The sequence below is a fragment of the Myxocyprinus asiaticus genome, chromosome 34 (genome assembly GCF_019703515.2).
Source record: "Myxocyprinus asiaticus isolate MX2 ecotype Aquarium Trade chromosome 34, UBuf_Myxa_2, whole genome shotgun sequence".
NCBI classification, from domain to species: domain Eukaryota; kingdom Metazoa; phylum Chordata; class Actinopteri; order Cypriniformes; family Catostomidae; genus Myxocyprinus; species Myxocyprinus asiaticus.
In genome coordinates this window covers 1,736,541-1,756,087 of record NC_059377.1, presented here as the reverse complement: position 1 = coordinate 1,756,087, position 19,547 = coordinate 1,736,541, and the positions used below count along the sequence as shown (strand labels likewise).

The window sequence follows — 19,547 nt, the reverse complement described above, 5'->3', positions numbered from 1 at the left end:
TGATGTTGACATTTACACTCGTTTACAATTACGAGAGAGAGAGAAAAAAAACGTACTTTTAAGCGGCTCTTCAGCATGAAACCTAACCGTGCAGTTTTCAGGGTGCGTCGCCCGGTGTCAAGTTTCAACACATTCAAAATATATATAGGATATTAAAATAATGTCTGTTTTTCCAGCCTGTTGTATTAGTATTTATTTATTGCCCGTTATTAATTTTAGATGCAGTTCCTGAATAATATTATTTACATAGGCTGAAAATACTATTAATTAAATCTATTTAAATGGGGATATAATTTGTAACAGCTGACAGTTATGTGAGAAAACAAGGTCTGAACATTAACCGTAACAAAATAAAACTGAAATGCATGGCATTTTAACACTTTTGTGTTCAAATTTGAAGGCTGCTTATTGGATCAATACAAGTAAACGTCATATTATGCGACTACGCATTACTTTACGGAGAGCTTACAACCTACTAGCTAAGGTTTGCCTTAAGAAAAGGTGGTGCAACCAAATTAAGCACTGACTTAGTTACAAACTAACTAGTAGTTACTAAGCCCTTAGTGTGAACTTTACATTCTTCACAGCTGGTGCAACCCTACCCAGGTCTCTTACACTGCACTCCAGATTCACTTTTCCACATTATCGTAATTCCACATATATGAAACACAAGATGACAGCACCTCTACAAGGTATTAAATCAACTGAATGAAGGCGTGAACCTAGCAATGCCATATGAAAATGATGAAATCAGAACAAAAATATATAATTTTAGATTAATAAGATTCTAATTTTCAATATAACAATCATCATCATTATAACAATCAGTTTTACTTGTCCAAGTACCTGTAAAAGCTTAATGTTAAGCACTAGTGTCAGGCATTTGATGGTCAGTTGGTATATGATAGTTATGAGAAATATGAGAAAAGATTTAACAGTGCATACAATACCTCAAAATATTTAGACAGACGTTTCCTTCCAGGTCAATGTTGGGGTGATAGACCATTGTTTCACATTTGACTTTTGGAGGGTCGTGGGGGTATCCCTGTCCTACCTGAAGAGAGAACAACATATGACCTTCAGATGCTTTTAAAATCAACTAGAAGTTAACTGACAACTAGTGCTATTTTCTAGATTACTTTTCAAACTAGGATAAAGCAGTACAAACATTTAAGTGACTTAAAGGTGAACTGTCTAATTATTTTGATGTTAAAATACTTTCTCCTATTCCAGTTTTAAATGCAAAGGCAACTACAGTGCTGTGAAAAAGTATTTACCCCATCCTGATTTCTTCTGTTTTTGTGTATATCTCATAATAAATTGTTTTAAAAAAATCAAACAAAATCTAACATAAAACAAAGGCAATCCGATTAAACACAAAATACAGTTTTTAAATGGTAATGTTATTTATTGAAGTAAAAAAAAATTCCAATACCACCTGGGCATGTGTGAAAAAAGTATTTGCCCCCTTAGTTACTTAATCCCCAAATCTATGAAACTGCATTCATAATGGGGTTCAGCTGGACTAGACACACCCAGGCCTGATTACTGCCAGCGCTGTTCAATCAAATCAACACCTAAATTGAACTTTTTCAGCAGCATGAAGTTGGCTAAAAGGTCTCACCCAGTAACACACTATGCCAAGGTTGAAAACATTTCCAAAAATGATGAGGAAAAAGGTGACTGAAATACATCAGTTTGAGAAGGGCTATTTCAAAGGCTCTGGGACTCCAAAGAACCACAGTGAGAGCCATTATCTCCAAATGGAGAAAACTCGGCACAGTAGTGAACCTTCCCAGAAGTGGTCGACCTTCCAAAATTCCTCCAAGAGCACAGCGACGACTCATCCAGGAAGTCACAAAAAAGCAAAGGACAACATCCAAGAAACTAAAGACCTCTCTCGCATCAATAAAGGTCACTGTTCACAACTCCACTATCAGAAAGACACTGGCCAAAAACGGCACCCACGGAAGAGTGGCGAGGCGAAAACCACTGCTAACCCAGAAGAACATTAAGGCTCATCTGAATTTTGCTAAAACACACCTTGACGATCCTCAAACCTTTTGGGAGAATGTTCTGTGGACTGATGAGTCGAAAGTGGAACTGTTTGGAAGACAGTGGTCACGTTACATCTGGCGTAAATCAAACACAGAATTCTACAAAAAGATCATCATACTTACGGTCAAGCATGGTGGTGGTAGTGTAATGGTGTGGGGATGCTTTGCTGCTTCAGGGCCAGGGCGACTTGCAATAATTGAGGGAAACATGAATTCTGCTCTCTACCAGAAAATCCTAAATGAGAACGTCCGGTCATCAGTCAGTGTGTTGAAGCTCAAGCGCAACTGGATTATGCAGCAAAACAATGATCCAAAGCATAGGAGTAAGTCCACCTCTGAATGGCTCAAAAGAAGCTAAATTAAAGTTTTGGAGTGGCCTAGTCAAAGTCCTGACTTGAACCCGATTGAGATGCTGTGTCAGGACCTTGAATGGGAAGTTCATGCTTGAAAACCCTCCAATGTGGCTGAACTAAATCAGTTCTGCACAGCAGAGGGGATCAAAATTCCATCACAGCATTGTGAAAGACTGACCTCCAGTTATCGGAAGCAATTGGTTGCAGTTGTTGCTGCTAAAGGTGGCACAACCAGCTATTAAGTTTAAGGGGGCAGATAGTTTTTCACATGGGTGATATAGGTGTTGGATAACTTTTTTGCTTCAATAAAAAAATACATATTTAAAAAAACTGTATTTTGTGTTTACTCAGTGTGACGAGGAGGAGGGCGTGGCCGGGCCGTGAGGACGCACAAGAGAGAGAGAAAGAGAGACACACACACACAGAGCTGTATGTGTGTAGACATGTTATGTTTCAGTTCAGTGTTTGTGTCAAATTAAAGTCTTGTTGAATGTGCATCCGGTTCCCGGTTCCTCCTTTCCCGAACCGTGTTACATTGGTGCCGAATCCCAGGAAAGGAGGAAGCAGCATCCTCACGGCCTGGCCACGCCCTCCTCCTCGTCACACTCAGGTTGCCTTTGTTTTGTTATATCTCGTTTGAAGATCTAAATCAATTTAGTATGAAATAATACACAAAAATAGAAGAATTCAGGCAAATACTTTTTCACAGGCTTATAAGTAAGACGTTACTATAAATTGTTAGCATTTAAAGTGTTAACATTTAAATATTATGTATGTAATGTTTACCTAGTAAACATGATTTGCTGTGGTTTTGGTAAATAAGGTGCTTGAATGTTACTGTGGCTGAAACTACTGTTTACCTTAAAACTGAAGACAAACTTCCCTCCTTTGTAGAAACCCTGAAAAAAAAAAAGACAAAATGATGAATGCATATGCAATTTATAAGTGTCCATACTTTATGGGAGAATGTGCGTGTATAAAAGCATAAGCGTATAGTGGAGTCAGCAGAGTTTTGTTACTTTGACACCAATTAAACATCTGGACTATGTATAAACCCCAGTTCCCTGTATATAACCTGAATGACGATTACTGAAGCTCTTAGAGAATCTTGCCAATTCACTGGCAAAAGGCACATAAGCTCTGCCCTCTAAGGCGCGCATCTCACAGTGACAGTGCACATATCAGGAGCTCAGATCAATCTTAGTTATATTTTCTGCTGAAGGGAAGAGCATCACGTCTTTGATGCTGTGTCAGTAGCTAATGCTATGGGAACTGAATGCCACAGTGCCATACTACTGCTTGCTGCCACCAAAAGCAATGATCATCAGCAAAGAGCAGAGTAACATGAAAACTGAGTTCATAAGCTGGTGTAACACTAGCCGATTTTTCAAGTGAGTTTCAGATGTGAGCTTCATTAACATAATCACCAGCCAGGCAGAGGGAGACGAAGTGCGCATTAGTGTCTGCCAGCAGGAGGTCATTATTACTTGACCGTTGGGACTCCCTGCTGAGTTAATGGTTCCAGCAACAGAAAAAGGAATCCAACATGTCAGAAAAAAATAAAAATAAATCGCTCTATCACCGAGGCGAGGTCTTGTGTTCTCCTCAAATGACCAATGAGCTTCTTCTTTTACTGAAGAACTGACAAGATGTCAAGCTGATCTGAACATCTTCATCACACTCAGCTGCTATTTTCACAAATGTTGATTATAATCCATACGATTCTGTCACCAAGAGTTTTTCCAAACAAAAATGACTAATTAATTCAGAAAGCAAACAGTCTGTTTTTACGCGAAGTCATTTCTTAACTCACTGAAAGCTGCATACGGTATTCGTGTTCTACGGCAAGCCACGAGGGGATAAATACACAATCACACACTCTCATAAAGCTAAGATTTCTCCATGAATCACTTCCTTAATCACTCTTTTACAATTGTTTATCCTGTTAACCTGTGGCCCCTTGTTTTGCCCACATGCCTAAAAATACAAACTCAAAATTTAAGGGCTGTAGTACATCACTCTCTTTTGAAAGACAACACATTAAAGTTTGTTGCCCAAAAGTCAGAATTAATAAAAGTCATGAAGAAAACTAGTTAGAAAATATCAAATTTTTTGTAAAGTGATCAAGTTTTTTCATAACATATTTATATAAAATAATATATGAGACTGACTTTCTTTCATAGAAATACAATGGAGCTAAAGCCACAAGTCTGATAATGTTCTATTTCAAATATGAGGATGATAACTTGAAAACAGCCATGTATAGTTTTACCAACAGTTACCATGTTCTTATTACAAATATTTTAAAACTATGGAATTATGGAAGAACTATGGAAAATATTCATAATTATTATGAACCAAGCTATGAGTTTTCCATATGTTTAAAATCTGTTAACTTGTAATTGTAACCTGTAACCTCCACCGATACGCATTAATATGGGTCCCACGTTGCGGGCTTGTGGATGTGCGCATAACAGCGCTACTGCTGAAAAAAATCGTAGGGAAACACTGATGTTGTTCGTTCAGTTAGGCATGTGAGTCAACTGCATTCAACAAGGAGAGAAAGGGGTGAAATCCACTACGGTAAGTTTATAGGTATGCACAAAACATAAAATACAACTTACGAATGTGTAAAAATGACAGAAGACCATACAGTTAAATGACATGATTACGAATGGAAATGTTGTGCTTTGGAGCACAGTCAGAGTAAGATATTTAGGCTTTTCTTGAGCTTTTACTATGTACTGATAAAAGTGAGGCTTCACATATATTTTTGCATTTGGCAAAATATAGGAAAAATATGACCTGTGTCATCTGTGGCGAGGGTTAGGGTTTAGGAAGAGTAAATAAGTAGTTTGCTGATAAACTACAAGTAATTGCATTAAGTTACTTTATGAAAATTATATTATATTAGAATTATACGCTTCCATTTTTAAAACACAAAGACATTTTTGTTCTTGAAAGAAATTGATACTTCCTTTCACTAAGGATGCATTTAATTGATCAAAAATACTGCCAAAATCATTAATTGCAAATTATTATTACGGTTTGAAATAACTGTTTTAAGTGGTATTTATTCCAAATTTTCTTTACCCGTGATGGCAAACCTATTCCTTACAAAAGCATTCTAAAGTGCTAATTTGGTACTCAAGAAAATGTTCTTATTATTAGAACAATTGAAAATGGTTGCGCTACCATACGGAAATCACGATACAGTGGGTTTTTCCCTATTTGCTGAGGTATTGAGTTCTTTACACTTGCAGTCAAATTTTGGTTTTAAAAACAGGCAAAAAGAAACACATTTCACCTGAAATTATATTTTCTCCTGAAGTCTATTGTTTTAGAGAGATGAAGGCTATTCCATGCAATAATGTTTTGAAAAAAAGAATCTCTAACCAGGATAGAGAGGGAAGTGGACGGCCCAGATGCACAACAAAAAGACAAGCAAATCACAGTCGCTAGTTTGAAAAACAGACTCCTCACAGGTCCTAAACTAGCAGCTTCTAAATGCCAAAGACCTGCATTGCTGCGAGAGGATTCTTGGATAAACAGACATTTTTAAGAATACATCATTTATGAGACTCGTATGACACCATGCGTGGGTCGGACGTGTGAACGGCGAGCTCTGCGCACTTTGCTAGTTTTTAATTCTTTTTGTATCCTAAACCGGTGTGATTCGATACAGTGTTTAATAACTATACAATGAAGACAATATTTCAATGAATTCAAAATCCTCGGGCTCTGGAGACATTAAAAGACACTAACGTGCTCAAGCTGATACCCCAGACAGGGCCGCAGACCAGGACTCAGTTTGGACAGTGCGACGGGAGAAATTCAGCGTCGACTGTCCAACATGTCTGTGATGCTGACGAAGGACAAAGCGGACTTGGAGGATCTTGCTAATATACGTCGATCGATTACGGCGATGGAGGCGAAATTCTCAGAGTAGGTTACAAGATTGTCGGACGTCGAGAAACGGATCGATTATCTGCAGTCATCGGAGAGGGAATTAGCTGCTAATCTGCTAGCAACCAAGGCAGATTTGCAGAGCGTCTGGGAAAAACTGGAAGACCTTGAGAATCGTAATCAGCGAAACGACGTCCGAATTATTGGAATTCCTGAGAACGAGGAAGGCAGAGATATGGTGAAACTCCTAGATGAGCTCTTCCAGAGTCTGCTTGACATAACAGGCCACAAGCTGGAAATCGAGCGAGCTCACAGTGTCCCGGCTCGGAGATTTGCTGAGGGAGACAAGCCCCGATCAATTCTGGCCAAATTTCTGAGATCATCTGATAAAGATCTTGTGTTGTGCGAGGAGTAAAGGAAGGCTTTCTTGGAAGAACCACAACATTTTCTTGTTACCAGACCTTACGAATTTGACAAGAGAGAAACGTGATCGATTCAAGGAATGCAAGAAACTCTTACATCAACGCTGTTTGTACCATTCGCAATTTAGCATCTACAATATCTTGGCATGATGTTGCACAAATTTGGTGCTAGACACATGAATCCCCTAGGAGGAGTATTTAAAAGTTAAGAACTTGCGATTTTCAGAAAATTCAAAACGGCCGACTTCCTGTTGGGCAAGCTAATAACCGTAATTATGAAAGTTGTTCGGCTTGATGAGAACAATATACAGTTGAAGTCAGAAGTTTACATACACTTAGTCTGAAGTCATTAAACCTCGTTTTTTAACCACTCCACAGATTTCATATTAGTAAACTATATTTTTAGCAAGTCATTTCAGACATCTACTTTGTGCTTGACACAAGTAATTTTTCCAACAATTGTTTACAGACAGATTGTTTCACTTTTAATTGACTATATCACAATTCCAGTGGGTCAGAAGTTTACATACACTAAGTTAACTGTGCCTGTAAGCGGCTTGAAAATTCTGTACAACATCATTTTTTTATTTATTATTTTGTGTAATCAAAAGTTATATGGTTATTTTTAGATTTAATGTTTTTTTTTTCCTGAAATGTGCCCTTGAAATTTGCATGAAATTTACATTTGGCTGTCCTGTTGCCCAGACGATGTGTATATAATGTAAATTTGCACACAGTTAGTTTGCCTGGTTAGTGAGTGTGTAGTAAAAAAAAAAAAGCACATTTGCATTTACTTAATTTTTCTTTTTTTTTAAAACAATGATATTTGACTGCGGTCAGATTGACCACAAACTTAAGTAATGTTACTATTTTGGAAATTTATTTTATTTATTATTTATTTTATTAAAAAAAAATATATATTTTATTAATTAAAATTTTTTTTAAATAAAAGGGATATTTATATTTGTTCAATAACATATATAGAACATATTCAGATATATTTATTTTTCATTATTTTGTGTAAATTAAGAAATGATATGGTTATTTCTGTATTTAGTTGCTTTTCTGAAATGCACATTCCTACTTCAGTAAATGTAAGAGTTAATGATACACTTATTTCTATTCTTTTCTCAGTTCAATAATCTCAGGATGAAAGGAACATTTAAGCAGAAAAAAAGGTTTATTTCATAATTATAATTATCATTTTCACACTTTAATCACTGGGGTAACAGTGACCCCAAACAACGAGGAAGTGAAGCAACAGAACATAAGGGTTAAAATGGGTATGCAAGACGGCCTCTGTAGCATCCCATTTTCACCTACAGTCACCAAAACTGGTACATACTGTATATAGTTCTCATCAAGCCAGACAACTTTCATAATTACAATTATTAGCTCCGCCCAGCTGGATGTCAGACATTTTTGATTTTTTGAATATTGCAGTCGCTGATCTTTGAAATACTCCTCCTAGGGTATTAATGAGACTGTCACCACATTTAGACAACATTATGCCAAGACATTAAAAATGCTAAACTGTGAACAGATTTTTCATATATCAAATGGAGTTGCCATGGCGAGGCATAAAATTAATGGCGAAAAATGGGAAACAGGACGTGTCACATATCTTCTGTGTGTAATGTGTGATCTCAAAATTGAGATGTATGTTTAGTCTTGGGGCTAATCACACGGATGTGACTATTTTGGGTCATGGTCATAGCACTACCACCTGGCAGCAGGAAGTGTGGCTCTTAAAACAGGCTTTAAAATAGTCCTCTTTGATTTACCCATATTGCTTCAAAATTGTTTAGAATAATGTCAAATGCCAAATACATGTGTCCACCTTGCATTGTTTTCCGATAGCCACCGGGTGGAAATGGACCCATGGTGCTTGGGCCCATCATTGCTGTTTTCAGCAATATTTACAACTGTTATACAATAATACATATACAGAACAACCCCTTTTTGTGTTTGAATCAATCATATCTCTCACTAAACACTGTGAGAATTTTTTATTTTTGCCTTATTTCATTCAGTTGGCATGTAGGGGTTGATAACAGTTTGCTTAATAATCTCATTCCATATCTGGATAATTGCTGCAATATCATAGACGATAAATTTCCTCTTCTATGATATTGCATTATATTAGTTTTGTACAGTGTTAACTTAATAGCCAAAATACTTGGACATACGTGAATGAGAATAAACCTGAGACAGGAATGTGTTTCAGTCACAATGCACATTATGTAGTTTAGAGGCTATTTTGAGACATTTAGAATGTCACAAATGGCTATTTCTATTTAAATAAATGTATTCTTAAAATGTTCTGTTTGTCCAAGAATCCTCTTGCAGCAATGCAGGTCTTTGGTATTTAGAAGCTGCTAGTTTAAGGCCTGTGAGGAGTCTGTTTCTCAAACTAGAGACTGTGATTTACTTGTCTTTTTGTTGTTCATCTAGGCTGTCCACTTCCCTTTCTATCCTGGTTAGAGATTATTTTTTCAAAACAGAATTGCATGGAATAGCATCTCTTTAAGACAATAGATTTTGGGAGAAAATCTAATTTCAGGACTCAGGAAATTCTTTTTTGCCTATTTTTAAAACCAAAATTTGACTTGCAAGTGTAAAGCAACTTGTAAGAACTCAATACCTCAGCAAATGAGGAAAAATCCCACTGTATCGTGATTTCCGCATGGTAGCTAAACCATTTTCAATTGTTCTAATAATAAGAACATTTTCTTGAGTACCAAATTAGCACTTTAGAATGTTTTCATAAGGAATAGGTGACAGTATGTTTGCCATCATGGGTAAAGAAAAAATTTAATAAATACAACTTCCTTGGTGCATCCTTGGTGAAAGGAAGCATCAATTTCTTTCAAGAACAAAAATGTCTTTATGTTCTAAAAATGGAAGCATATATACTATATATATAATATAATTTTCATAAAGTAACTTGTAACGTTATAACGTAATTACTTTGTTTTTCGGCAATTAAAAAAAATGATTTACTCTTAAGTCATGATATTTCTTAGTACTTCTACTTGTACTCAAGTGAATTATTTCTTCAGTAGCAGTACTTTTACTTAAGTTAAAAAAAAAAAAAAATCAGTACTCTTTTTTTTTTTTTTTTAGAAAAAGAATGAAAGTCAACAGGGGTTATAACAACACAGGGGTGAGTAAAGTATGACTAAATTAAAATTTTTGGGTGAACTATTCCTTAAAGGCTAAATAAATAAGAGTAAGAAAATGTGTTTGGCGTTTAACGTAATTAAATATGCTGATGTAGCCTAGGACAATTTAAATTCTGAAAATTAATATGAAGAAATATAAAAAGACACTGCTTAAGTCTAAGAACCATTTATTTTGTTGTTAAATAAACACTTTGCTTTGGAAGATAACATGATAAAAAAAAAAAAAAATGTAAATTAAAAATCTTTTAATGACAGTACGTGAAGTACCAGGCTGAATGTTGCAAGTAGGTTTCTTAAACGTCACAAGGAGATTTGCGGACGTGATATCATAACATTTCTGCAACATTGTGAAAATACATTTTTATAATATTAAAAAGAACATGACATCTGTCGTAAATGTTTTCACAACCTTTTCACAATGTGAAAAAAAAAAAAACTCTTATTAAACGTAATTGTGTTTACTGGGTGCTGTTGTTTTATTCTTTTTCTATGAAAATCGTGCTAAATGGACTACTTTCACCATTGCATCTCGCTGTTTTTCTCAATGTTGTGTATGAGTACCATGTTTCAAATCTGTCAATCTTTCATAATTCAAACTGCTGTCCATCATATTTACAAATATAAAACAAGCAAGAAACTCCGCTTAAACCTATTAAAGTTTTTCAGGTCAACTTTTTCAATTTCTTGTCCAGCAACTTCCAACTGATGCGCTCATTTTTGCTTTCCAACAGCAACAAAAAAAATGTTGTTGCTCAAATGTCAATACCACAGGAGCAGGACACAATGACTCACCTGAATTAACCAATACTCCCAAATCTAACAAAACGGACTTAACTATAGCACTGCCTTGACATTGTCTCTAAGGCGCTATTAAAATTCCTGTGTTTTGAGTTGTTGAGTTGGGGGCGGGACAATCTGACTGTTTGAACAACTGCAGATGAGGGGTGTATTCAGAAAGCTGTATTGAAAACATTGTTTATTTTTGCAATTCCATTCGGTGGCGCTAGTGTCGAAGAAATTACATACTTCAGCTTTCCAAAGTATACTTTGTTTGACTGCGTTGCTGATCGGATCATGCACAATCAGCGCAATGCAAATTTCTCCACGAGCAGTCTGTCTGAGAATGGCTAACATTTTCTTAAAATTTGGACAGTCCTCGTCTGTGCGCATCGTCAACAGTACTAAAACAGTATGACAAAGCTGTTGTAGTGAGCATGCGTCGTCAAACACACGCGTTTGTATTCGCTTGCGGTCAAAAAAGTATACTTTGAAAAACTGAGCCCTTGACCATGTGCGAGACAACCCAGAAGGTGGAAATACTAAGTTTACCCGAGCCTTCACTTCATTGCTTGTATTATCATAAATCATGTTGTTTGGCAGCTTATTTTTACTCACTGTAGAGGAATGAATGAATGAATGGAGTGAGAAAAAAAATACTGAAATCAAACCTCGTCTGGTGAGATGATTAGTTTAAAGATGAGCAGATCATCCTGGTCAGGAAAAACAATCTCACAGGTCTTTGGAAGGTTCAGCTCGTTGATATCTGACACACAAAGATACAGAAACATGACCATTACACATTTCAAATGCTGTTCTAAACCAACTGCTGAATATTAAAGTAAACATCAAATCTAAATTGACTCTTTATTAAAACAAAATTGAGTCTGTAACTTGACCAAAAGCTGACTATAGTTGATTAACTTTCAACCAACGGCTGCTGTCTGTGTTTCAGGAGGGGAGTAGTCCTCCACAATAGACTGAAACTTTTGGGATGGAAACAATCAATTGCCAATGGATAAAGTCCCAATTTTCATTTTTTACCCATTGAACATTGGTTTCACATAAATTACAATTCAAAAATAGGTTGTGAATGTTATTTTATGATTTTAAGGAGTCCTGAAAAATCTTGCCAAAATTATGATCAAGTACAAAACATGGGTGGATAGATTTACAGTGAATAATCACTTAAATTTCTGTCTGTTCATCACACAAATCTACAGTATAATTTCAAAAGAAAATATAGCACACAACATGTAACAGACTACATATAGTACTGTGGATTATGTAATCAGATTACAAAAATCAAATACTTGTAATTAAATTAAATTACATTTTAAAATACTCTTAAATCAGATTAGTTACTTTTTATTGATTTCATACAGAGGCAAAATCAGTAAGTTGTTCATAATTTATTGTTCCCACCAATTATTTTTTATAAATTAAAATTTTTTATTTGAAAGCAGCCTACCGCTGATATACTTTAGGTAAGTCTTCGAGTGTTTTTGGAATAGAGGGGGAGGGGATGGGGAAGGATGATCCTGGACACTAGCCATATGGCTAGAATTACACTGAAGATGGTGTGGTGTCAGCATTTTACCACTAGATTTACAAAGATTATTTCACTTTTAAGGAGACACAGGGCAAAAACATCACTGTGCAATGTAAATGTAATATCCTGTCCACTGCAAACTATTCCACATCAAATCTAAAGAAGGTGTGTTTGCATGAAGAACACATTTTAATTGCCGGAGTACGACCACGTTTGTATAATGCGCCCCAGAGTGCATTTCCTTAATTCTAGAAAAACTCCCATAAGAAATGCTGATTAAACTCAAACATATTTGATTCTGTCATTGATGGAGGGCCTAGAGCTCTATCAGCATTATGGGGGGAAACATGCTCCAACTCCATCCGTATTTTTATATCATGTAAATACATTTGCGCTCAATGCTTTCTGAATTTCTGGACAAAAGCACCACTCAAACGGTTAGACCATGCCTTCTCATTATTAATAATTAAACAATAATAATTATGATAAAAAAAATTATTATGAATAATTATGCAAGTAACTAAACACTGCTTATGTATAGCTGTAAAATACTATGTCTACATCATATCCAGTGACCTTCACTAATTATTGATTTTGGAAGTCTGAAAAAAAAAAAAAAAACCTAGAAGACAGTTATTCTAAAAAAATAAATAAAAATAGTCTTCTAAAAAAATATTCAAATATTTCTGCCATCTTTGAAAAAAACATACATATCAGTTCATGTGTTTTTGTGCTTCATAAATCTATGTGCCTTTTTTACTTCACTTTTTTATTTAATTGGTAACAGACAAATAGTGAGTAAATTGCATATCAATCAGATAATCGAATAGTATCAATTTTCATATTTTGATTCTTTGAGCAAGTGTTCTTAAATAAATTTAAGTAGCATTATGTCAAATTGTTAGAGATTATCCTACTCAAATTCATGTGACAAAATCTAACAAACATGACATCACCTACAAACAAGTTAGGTCAGAAGTAATCTAAAAGTAATCAGATTAGATTACCCACAAATATAATGCAAGAGATTGCATTACAGATGGTAATTTTAGTCTTTTAATTTGTAATTAGTTCCGGATCAGAATTTAGAAGTAATCTACCCAGCACTGACCGCACCACAGAATCCTTTGCATTTGCCATGCACCTGAGACTTGGTCAATAAGACAACAATTTCTGCATCATAATGCTATTTAATGACTTTTAATGAGATGCACTATGTAAGATTTTTTGGTTTAAAATGAACAAATTGCCATTACTGATTAAGTACATAAACAATCAGTGTTCAAAACAATGTCCTTACCTCCCCCCAATTCATTTCAGTAAGCCTATAAAAATGATTTGTATTTTGAGCTGTTGGGTCGGATTTGGCAAGAAATCGCTGGCTTATGTCGTTCCTCTTTGCGTCATGACGTCATGTCCTTAAACACAGGAAGGAAATAACAGCTGTCACGTGTTCCAGCTGAGGACACTGTTCAGTTCAGTCAAACTCACAGTTCAGAACAGCATCGCTGCAGGCTGGATAGATGTTTATCTGTTTTACGTTTGGCAAAGTTGTTTACCTGCTATAATGCTTGGATACAGTATGTTGTCTGGTAGGGTTGTCATGCTTTTATGAATCGAACATTACACGCGTTACGATGTATCTACGTTGTCAGGGGAAGATACTGTGCATGTTTACTAATTGACTACTTGTACATATTATTTTCATGTTTAATAAAGTATATTTCATCCCCATTATTGCTCATTTTATGTTTATAGTTTACAGTGTTATTAGGCTTACAGTTTCACTTGCTTTATCAACTGCTGTGTTAATTTTTTTTTTAAATTTTAGTCACAGTTTTAGTCTTTTGATGAAAATGTCCTTTAAAAATAGTCAATATTTTGCCATGTCATATTCATTAATTTTAGTCAGTTTTACTCTAACAAAAATGACAAAATTTTAGTCAACGAATATCTTCTACCTGATGATGTGCAAACTGGGCCAAAAAAAAAAAAAAAAAAAAAATCAAACTGTAACAGACCAAACTTATCAAATATTCAAATATTTAGAAAAAGAAAAATTATAATCATTTTATCAGTGTATCAAACAGAGTATATATGAACATAGGCCTACTGTCTAAAAACCTGAGCTACTGAAATAATAATAAACAGACTGATGTATTAACTAATTTTTAGAAGTTAGCCTGTATTCTGAATTATTCATGCTTTAGAGACTTATTCACTTTCCGTGAAAGGATACATTGCGTGTAGCGTGTTTCTTTTGGAAACTGCGCATTTACAACGCAAGTTACGCAGCACAAATTACGCATATTCTGACTAGCGCGTCATTTACTTCAGGTTCACGTTCATTCGTTTCGTTGTGCAGATGCAAGTTGTTCCATAAATGTTATGGATATATTGATGTATCTCATGTATAAATAAGATGCGTCTGAATGAGGTATTTACCCTGTTTTAAATACACTGTTTGTCCATGCCCATTTGGAGTATGGGGAGTATGTATGAGGAGTATAACTAGAGTAACCCTCTAGTTAATGCGCTTTTATGCCAATCGGGCATCTTACACCCTGTGATTCACAAGCGAGGGCAAACGCATCAATGATCCAGTGAGAGAGCCTTTGTTTGGAAATGGACATGCCTTTTGTGCATCCTCCATACCAAACGAAGAGCTGATCTGACAGTCTAAACTGGCGGGTGCACTCCACATACGTGTGCAATGCCCTCATGGGGCATAATAAATGCGCTAACTGCTACTGATCCGAATTAGTCGGTGGAGAAGAGAAAGCTTGTAGGTGGACTATCTGAGCCCTAAAGGGCGTGGAAAGCACCTTAGGCACATAGTCTTTTTTGGGTTTGATGGTGGCTTTCGAAAGCCCTGGACTGAATTCCAGACATGAACTGTCAACTGACAGTGCCTGTATACCAACCCGTTTGAATGAGGTCAGAGCCAACAGCAGTGCCGCCTTTAGAGAGAGCACATGCAACTCAACGGATTCCAATGGTTCGAACGGGGGGCTCGTGAGCACCCTCAGCACCAGATTTAAGTCCCATGTTGGAACCGTAGCAGGGAGGGGGGGGTTCAACTTTATGATCAGATCATGTCTGTCTATACAGGAGCCAGCCTCTAGGGCGTGAAATGCAAAGATGGTCGCTACATAAACCTTAAGCATTGATGGTGTAAGACCTGCATCCAACCACTCTTGAAGGAATTAAGGATCTCCATTATGGAGCAATTCACTGGATCTTTGCTGCGTGAAGAGCACCAATCCGCAAACACACACCATTTTAGTGCAAAGAGGTGTCTCGTAGACAGCACTCTAGCCTGCAAAATGGTGTTCATTACAGACTGAGCCAATGCACGCTTGTTCGCTGTTCTCCATTCAGGGGCCATATGTGTAGGTTCCACAGCTCCTGCGCTTGAGAGAGCATATCCCCCCTCAGCGGTATTTTCCATGGGGGGCCGTCTAATATCTCCATTTCCGGAAACCATGGCTGGTTGGGCCATTTTGGCGCAACCAACAGAACTGTTTCCTATGTCCTCATGGACTTCGCTGATGACAGATTGTAGGAGACGTAACGGGGAAATGCATATTTATGTTTCATTGGCCTCTTGTGGGCCAAGGCATCCACCCCTAGTGGGGCTTGGGAAATGGAATACCAAAAGAGGGCAGTGGGCTGTCTCCGCGGAGGCGAATAGGTCGACTTCTGCTTTGCCGAACATTTCCCAAATCCTCAGAACCATCTGGGTATTGAAGTCTCCCTTCCCCCACCATCGGTCCCTGGCGTGACAGCATGGGAGATGGCGTGTGCTCCACACAAGGAGGCATTGCGTGAGGCTCATCACTGGTAGCGATCGAGTGCCACCCTGGTGATTTATGTACGTTACCACTGACATATTTTCTGACTTTATCAGAACATGATGATTCACTATGTCAGAATGGAAAGCTAAGAAGCATTTCCAAGCAGTTGATGTGCCACGGCCGTTTTGCACCTGTCCAAGTGCCAAAAGCCGGGCGACCTTCGCACAGCGTGCCCCAACACAATGCATCCGTGGTCACCACTTTCCATCTGAAAACCTGACCCAGCATAACACACTGCTTATAAAAGTTTGGAGCTGTCTATGGTGCTAGAGGAGCCAGACAGCAGCGAGTCACAACATGTGCGGGGCCAGAGACAATCCGAAGGGGTGGACTTTGAATTTACATTTCATTCTCTCGAATGCAAATCTTAAGAACAGCCTGTGATGCGGAACAATTCGGATATGAAAGTACGCGTACTTCAGATCTATTGACCCAAACCAGTCCTGTGGGCAGATGTGCGATAAGATCTGTTTCTGAGTTAACATTTTGAATAGGTGTTTTGCAAGTGCACAGTTCAAGTGTCTCAGATCTCAAATCGGCCGAAGCCCGCCATCTTTCTTCAGAAAGAAAAGGTAGCAGCTGTAAAACCCTCTGCGGGCGTGGCAGCTCGCAACAATCTCTATTGCATCTTTTGCATGGAGATTGTGAATTTCTGCACTTAATACAGGCACATCCCGTGACGGAACCGTCGAGGACAAAATGCTGTTGAAGCAAAGCTTCACACACAGAGGTCTGTGTGTGATTTCGATAGAATAATCTTGTTCGATAATTTTTACCATCCAATCCATGCCCGTGAATGCATTCAAGTAACAGGACAGTGGGTGCTTTATATTTGACACTAATTGTGATAGTGTGCCGCTCACCACTGGGAAGCATTTGTGCATATTGTGTGAAATGGGGAAGCAAGGCAAATTCTCAAGAATGGCCTGAGCCGGGAGTACTGTGATGCCATGTGAAGGGCAGACATGTGAGAGACAGCTCTGCGCACTTTGCTAATTTTTTTTAAATTATTTTCATGATATAATCTGGTGAAATTCGATACACCCAGTTACACATTTACTGTTTGAGGTAAACATGGCAAAGAAGTCAAAATCCTCAGGCTCTGGAGACATTAAATGACACTTACGGGTTCAAGATGAAAGCCCAGACAGCCTGTGGACTGGGGACTCGATTTGGATGGCACGGAGGGAGAAGGAATCCAGCATCAACTGTCCAACATGTCGGTGATTTTGACGAAGGTACTTGTGGACTTGGAGGATCTCGCTGTAATACATCGATCGATTACGGCGATGGAAAAAAAAATTCTCTGAGCTAGTCACAAGAGTGACAGATGTTGAAAAACAATTCGATTTTTTGGAGTCATCAGAGAGGGAATTAGCCGCTAATCCACCCGCGACTAAAGTTGATTTGGAACGTGTTCTTGAAAAGCTTGAAGATCTTGAAAATAGAAGCCGCAGGAATAACATTCGAATTGTTGGAATTCCTGAGCATGAGGAGAGCAGAGATATGGTGAAATTCCTAGACGAGCAGGTCACAAGCTGCAAATCGAGCGAGCTCACAGAGTCCCAGCTTACAGATCTGCTGAGGGAGGAAGGCCACTATCGATTCTGGCCAAATTTTTTAGATCATCCGATAAAGATCTCGTGTTGCGACAGGCGGGGAACAAAGGAAAGCTTTCTTGGAAGAATTGCAATATTTTCTTGTTCCTGGACTTTGCGAACTCGACAATAGATAAACACGATTGGTTTAGGGAATGCAAGAAACTCTTAAATCAGTGGAAGATCACTTTTGCTCTGATGTTTCCAGCCAGACCAAGGATGGCAGCAAAGTATTTACATGTCCCAATCAGGCAATGTCTTTTATTTAAACAATGGGTGAGTAACCATTGGGTGTTTTTCTTGTGAGTGGATTGACTCACTGTACATACTCTGGCTTTCGGAGGAAGCTGGGCGCCATTTTTGTTTCCTTTCGCGTTGGCTCTGCCGAGTGGTTGGAGTTTGTTTTGTTTTGTGGATTAACACTTTTCCTCAAAGAAACTTTTGCATTGACGGAAGATCACTTTTACAATGAACGGATGACTGCAAAATATCCACATGCCCACACAAAGGATGTCTTTTATAAAGTTGGCGGACTGTGTAAATCCTGGGATATACTTTTATGCGGCCTCTGAATGAATTGACTCTTGACTATCCGAGGAACCGGGATGCGCGTTTCGTTTCCTTTTGTGCTGGTTCCGCCTAGCGGTTGGAGCTTGTTTTGTTAAATAACATTACTTCGGGACAGTTATGGATGAATCTGTCAGTTCCTTGTGCTTATGCCTCCTGTTGGCTGGAGTATGATTTGTGGAGTATTTTCGTGGGACACTGGAATGATTATGTCATCAGCTGGCTCACTGAAGATTCATTTGTCTGACTGAGGAAACTGAACAGCTTTATATCAGCTGGAATTTGTTTTGTGAAGGAACACACCTTCGAGACAGTTCTGTGAATGAGTCTACACGTTCTTTGTGTTTATTCTGCCTATTGGCTGGGGTTTGTTTTACAAAATATTTGATATGTAATTTTGTGTTACAAATTTGTGAGTACATGGACTCTGAGTTTAAAGGGATTGATGACGGTTGGCGCTTTCGTGCATGGGGTTAATGCGCACGTTTTTCTTTTTCCGGTTTGTTTTGTTCGGGGGGAAGTTCGGGGTTTTATTGTTGCATTAATGTTGAAATGTGGTCTTCATAATTTTGTTTTTGGCACACAATTTATTTTTTCTATTATATCAAAATGTCAAATGTTAATATGAGTGTACTATCTCTCACCACGTGGAATGTGAATGGGTTGGGGCACCCCATAAAAAGAAGGAAGGTTATTTATTTTCTTAAACGTAAGAAATATGATATAGTCTTTCTTCAAGAAACGTATCTTTCCCCGCAGGAAGCTGAAAAATTTGGGAAGATATGGGGTGGACATGTTTTCTTTAGTGTTGGCTCAAGTAAGAGCAAGGGAGTCAATATATTGGTAAATAAACATTTACAATTCAAATTTCTCAAACAGTTTAATGATAAATTAGGAAGAGTCATTATTGTTTTAGCAGAAATTCAGGGGCAAATTCTGATTTTGGCTAATATTTACGCACCTAATGCTGATGATCAGGGCTTTTTTATAGATCTTGAAGGGATGTTGCTCCCCTCATGATATAATTTTGGGAGGGGACTTTAATCTTTTGATGGACTCAGTCCTTGATCATAGTGAAGCTAAAGTGTGCAAGCCCCCTAAAGCAACATTGACGCTTCACAGGATGTGTAAAAATCTTGGTCTTACAGATATTTGGAGACTTTTGAACCCATCTAGTAGAGACCATAAATTTTTTTCATCAGTCTATAATATTTATTCTAGAATAGATTTTTTTTTTTTGACATCCAAATCCCTCATTTCATCTGTTGTTGAT

General features: G+C 37.5%; 1 protein-coding gene across 1 annotated transcript in view; it reads right to left on the bottom strand.

Annotated features, from left to right (window-relative positions):
• LOC127425151 (NEDD8-conjugating enzyme Ubc12-like) overlaps nt 1–19,547 on the bottom strand; it is a 69,946-nt gene that overhangs the window by 29,026 nt on the left and 21,373 nt on the right. Inside the window, exons 2-4 of the mRNA XM_051670847.1 lie at nt 11,372–11,466; nt 3,271–3,309; nt 951–1,054 (exon numbers count right to left, since the gene is read on the bottom strand). Coding sequence (XP_051526807.1) covers nt 951–1,054; nt 3,271–3,309; nt 11,372–11,466 — 238 coding nt within the window. The remainder of the gene's footprint in view (nt 1–950; nt 1,055–3,270; nt 3,310–11,371; nt 11,467–19,547) is intronic.